Here is a 4,869-nt window from a genome sequence, read left to right as displayed (position 1 = left end):
CCCGTGCGGGCCTTTCCCCTGCCACTCCCCTGGGGCGGGGAGCAGCCAGGCAGGCGCTGGGTTCCCAGGAGAGTTGGGCTCTTTTTTTTTTTGTCCTTCGGCGCCAGTCTCCTGAGCCACGCCCAGGAGTGTGTGAGTTTGTGGGCATCTCTGTACCAGGGTATTGACAGGGCAGGTCACGGTCTCTCTGGAGCGGGCAGGGGTGGGAGAGGCGTGACAGGGTAAAGGAGGTGGAACGTGGGATTTCGCTCGGAGGGATGTCCACCTCCCCACCTTCTTGAGGGCTGGTCTCCCCTTGAATCCCAGAAACCCACTGCCCTTTGGTCTCCAGCACTGTTGGGAAGTGCCCACCCTCCTTGTCACTTGTGGCCATACAAAAGTGGCCCCGAGAAGGAGCCATTCCTCTCAAGGGACATGGGCAGTTTCTCTCCTTGTTCTCTGCAGACAAGTGAGCCCCTCAGAAGCTCTTCCCCCTTGACTCCAGACTGAACTAACTACGCATTTTATTGGGCCAGCAGCACCCAGACCCCTGCTTGGGTGTGAGAACCAAGCAACGCCTCCCAGCGCCCTCCGGTCCTCTCCTCCCTCCCCACCCGCCAGGCCGCATGAAGATGTTATGCGGCCTCCACAGTTTGTGCAGCTGAGGGCCGGGGGCCAGGGTGTGGGAAATGCCACCGAGCAGTTTCTCGAGGTGTCACCGAGCCTCCCGTGAGACGCCTGGGCCAGGAGTGCTCTCGCCACGAGGCCTGCTGCAGCAGGGAACCTGGCCTGCCAGCGACTTAGCTTCAGGGACCGCATGCCGATTTGTACTTCTTATCTCTGCTGCGTTTTCTATCTTCTTTTTGAGTGTGGGGAGAAGGGTTTTAGTAGAAGGGTGAATCGTATTTTACACAGTGGTCTTATTTATATAAATGTCTTCGATTTTACAATTAAAATGACCAAAAACTGACCTTGATCTTCAGCCTTTTGAGTTAGGGGAGACACGATTAGCATCCTCAGGCTCGACTGGGTTCTGGGAGCCCAGAGATGTTTCTGGTTGAATGGCAAGGCTGCAGGCCCAGCACAGCCCCGCTCGCCTGGCCTGCCCTCTCCCCACTGCACCACAGTTAGGAGCCTAGTGCAGGTGGACAGCACACGGACATTGCCGTAGTCTTGGTGACCAAACAGAGCCGCTGTGAGACCTTTTGGGCCACACAGTTCAGTTGGGTCACCAGATGTTTATGCACGGCTACTGGGGGCCAGGCCCCACGTGCTGGGATATGGAGATGGAAAGGCCAAGGTCGTGCCCTTGGTGGGCTCACAGTCCACTGCGAGGAACCACTCAGGCCCAGTGGTTTCAAGCTTGGTGAAAGGGAGAGGACAGGGCATTCTGGGAGAAGGAGGGGCTCCATGCCCAGCCTAGGCATAAGGGGGACTTGGGACCGGTGAGGACTGCAGAACAACGCTCAAAGGAAGAGTGACTTTACCGGGGACAGGGCTTCTCCAGGCCAGGGAGAGGTCGGAATAAGTGCACAGAGGAAGGGAGCTGGGGAAGGGAGCGGCTGCAGCACGTCAAAGCCCCGTCAGCGCAGGGCTGGCCCCTGGCTCTCGTCTGGAAACTCGGCCTGGGCAGAACTGGCAGCCTGTCTTCCCCATGTCCACGGGGACACTCAGCCCGGCTCAGTCCCACCTTTCCAAGGTTGCATGTCCACTGTCACGAGATCTGTCCCCACGTCTGCAGGATGTCGGGGGGGAGTCTGCCATAGCAGGGCCCTGAGCTGAGCGCAGTGGGTCAGACGCAGAGGACAGCAGTCTAGTCAAGGCGACCGTCGGGCCAGCTGTCTTGAGCACCTTCGGAGTGGACCCTGGCCCTCTAGGACTTGGACTTGGTGGCTAGGGCAACTCCTCGACCAGGGCCTGCCCTGGCCAGAGACCTGTGCCACACCGGGTGCTGCTGCAGGGATCGGCGAGGCGAGCGGGGGCTGAGACTGGAATCGCCATGGTGGACTAGTTGCTGCAGTGCATCGTTCTCCCTCCAACCGGACGTACGTGGTGGTGCCAGAGAGCGAGGCGGCCACCTGCCCTGGGTGGTGGGGGTGGCGATTACAGTGCAGGCTCCGAGGCCCCTGTCAGGTCCAGCCCTGAGCTTCCTCACCTCTCTGTGCCTCAGTTGCTTCCTCTCTAGAATGGGGACAAAAGGCACAAGGCTCCCAGGGCAGGAGGAGACTTAAGACTGTGCCTGGAACAGATAACATGCTGCCTCATTACTGGACACCCTTCTGTCCCCATGGGTGGGATGTTGGCAGCTGGCCCCCAGTACCGGGTGGAAACCCAGCAAGGTCGAGCTCGAGCGGTCCTGGCCCACACAGGCACGCAGTATGGTGCTGTCATGGTGGCCCACACCCCTCCCACCTTAGTCACTTCTGTAAGAGCAGACCCCCTCCTCATGTGCTTTCCCAGAAATGGGTCATTAACAGCAGATGTGGTCACAGTGGGGCCCAGGCAGGTGGCCAAGCCCAGGGCAGGTATATTTCCCAGGGGTCTCTGCTGTTGGCCCCAGTGGCTCGCTTCCCTCCATTCCTGAGGCCTGTGCCACGTGGTTGCAGGCTGGCCTTCCGCCCACTCCCAGCAGGTCAGTTGGCAGGCATGTGCCAAGGGGCCGACAGGAGGGCCCAGCAATGAGGAAGGCACAGCCAGTCTGCAGGGCCGGATCCAGGAGCAGGAGAAGGGCAGGACGGTGGGCCTCAGGGAAGGGAGTGCCCCCTTTGCCCAGAAGACGGGGAAGGCTTTGCAGAGGAACAGCATTGAACTCGGCCTTGGCATTTTCTGGGTGGTCAGCATTGTTAGAAGGAGCAACAGCAGGTGCAGAGTGGGGGCTCCAGGAGGCTGGGGTGTGAGGGGAGCCGAGCAGTTGGGAGGCATCGAGGAGAGGATGGGCTGGAAGAGAGGGACTTTGGGGCAGTCGGTGGGGGAGGATTCCTGCCCTGTGTTCCCTGCTTGGCAGGCACTGGGCTCACTCTCTCATGACCATGGTGTCCTGTAGCCCTCCCACGTACGAGCTGCTGTCCCCGTTTGCAAATGGAGAAACTGAGGCTGGAATAGCTTGCCTAGGGTCTAGCTGGGCAGTGACTTAGCCAGGACTTGAACCCAGACTGCCCCCTCCACGGCCTTATGTCCCCAGGTCCGTTCACCCCCTGCCCCACAGAGAGCTGGGGCCCTACACCTGGCAGTGCCTCGGTCCATCAGCTCCTTTCACTTCCTCCCACCCACTGCCTCCGCCTCGCAGCTCCAGGTCTACTGAGCGGGCACAGCGACCGCAGCCCGCAGCCCTGTCAGCCTCTGAGGTCCCTCGCCCCAGTGCTTGGTCAGCCCCTCTGCTGGGCACAGGGGCAGCAGTGTGGGAGCTTGGCATCTAGTTGCAGGCCCGGCCCTCTGCCTGGGGGAGCAATGAGTGTGCATCGCGGTCAGAGAGCAAAGGTGGCGACAAGGCCCCATAGCAGCCCCGGACAGGGACCCACTGCGGGGGCTGCCACCTCGCAGCTCCGTGGGGCCTGCGGAGACTGCAGTGAGTACTGATGCTGCCCTGGAAGGGCTGCAGAGAAACTCAGATCACGCTAACCTACTTCCCGCATCTCCAGAGGACAGATTCTTCAGGCAGGCCAGCAGGGGCGTGTCCCCTTGGGCTGTGGGGTCCCAGGCCAAGCCAGTGTCAAGCCCAGAGTAGCCGCCACCAGAGCCTCCTTCCTCGAGAACAGAGGCACCACCTGAGAGAGGCCCCGTGCGCCCCAGCCGAGGCGGGAGCGGCTGCTGGAGTTCAGCCACGGCCACTCCCCGTTCTATTTTCCCTTTGTTCTCCTCGTCTCATATTTAAAGCTACCACCTCCCACCGCCAGCTGCTGTCTCCAGTCCTTAGAAAGGCAGTGGGGGTGGGGAGCAGCCTGGGAGGCAGGAGGTTTGAATCATAGGTGCCCCAAATGTGCCAGGCACTGCAGGAGCAGCTCACAGGGCGCTCCGGTTCCATGCCTGGGCGTACTGTGGGGAGGTGCTGCCGCATCCCCTCTGGCAGATGAGTGGAGGCCCCACGATTAAGCACCAGAGCCCCGGCCCTTCGGCCTCTCCAGGCTGGAGGCCACCAGCGCGGCAGGCCTCGGTTTCCTGCCTGTGAGATAGGATCCGCAGCTCCCACCCTGCCTCCTCAAGGGCACAGTAGGGCACCAAGGAGGAGCGGCTATGAAGGGCCATGAACGGAGAGTGCTTTCATGTGGGAAGGCTGACTCAGGCCAGGGGCAGGGCCACACTGGGGAGCCCCTGGGCCTCCGCTCCTGCTATGAGACTGGGGAGTCCACACTGGCCTTGGGGGCCAGGAGGTGTCAGCTCAGGCTCCTGGAGGCACTGAGCCTGAATCTCCTGCAGGGTGACCACACGTGGACACACACATACGCTCACACAAACACCACTTGTGCCCAGGCCTGGGGCCCTCATGTCGTCCGGTCCCAAGCCGGGAAGGGCAGTCCCAGCAGCAGGTACCTACAAGGACCACACGGCTCAGTGAGGCAGACCAGCTGCTCCCCTGAGGGTCCTCACTACCCCGACAGCAAGAACCGGCTTCCTGACGTGCCCTGGTGGGGCTGGCCTGGGCCGAGGTCCACTCACACCAGGAGCTGAGGTGTGGCTCCTCCAGGACGCCCTCCTGTGCACCCCAGCAGTTCGCATCTGGCAGTCCCTGTCCACACTGCCCTCTGTCGTGATGCTGGCCTGCTGCGCGCTGCGGACCCGACTGCCAGGCTGTGCCCCCCAATGCCTGGCACAGGGCCCAGTGGGACTGGAAATGCACCGTGACTGGGAAACGGGCAAGTGACAGCATGGCGGGCGTGTGGGGGGGGTGTGGGG

General features: G+C 61.9%; 1 protein-coding gene across 2 annotated transcripts in view; it reads left to right on the top strand.

The window, feature by feature from the left end:
* The window catches only part of DNAL4 (dynein axonemal light chain 4), a 12,586-nt gene extending 11,637 nt beyond the window's left edge, over positions 1-949 (top strand). The window contains exon 5 of one of the 2 annotated variants that reach the window (XM_006155373.3): positions 445-949. In XM_006155373.3, the coding sequence (XP_006155435.1) occupies positions 445-489 (45 nt within the window). In that variant the 3' untranslated portion in view covers positions 490-949. Of the gene's footprint in view, positions 1-29 lie in introns of both variants that reach the window. The other variant, XM_006155372.2, reaches the window with a different exon arrangement.
* Positions 950-4,869: the final 3,920 nt, after the last annotated feature.

Source organism: Tupaia chinensis, unplaced genomic scaffold (genome assembly GCF_000334495.1).
Source record: "Tupaia chinensis unplaced genomic scaffold, TupChi_1.0 Scaffold000450_1, whole genome shotgun sequence".
Taxonomy (NCBI): Eukaryota; Metazoa; Chordata; class Mammalia; order Scandentia; family Tupaiidae; genus Tupaia; species Tupaia belangeri.
This window is presented reverse-complemented; position numbering and strand designations above follow the sequence as displayed.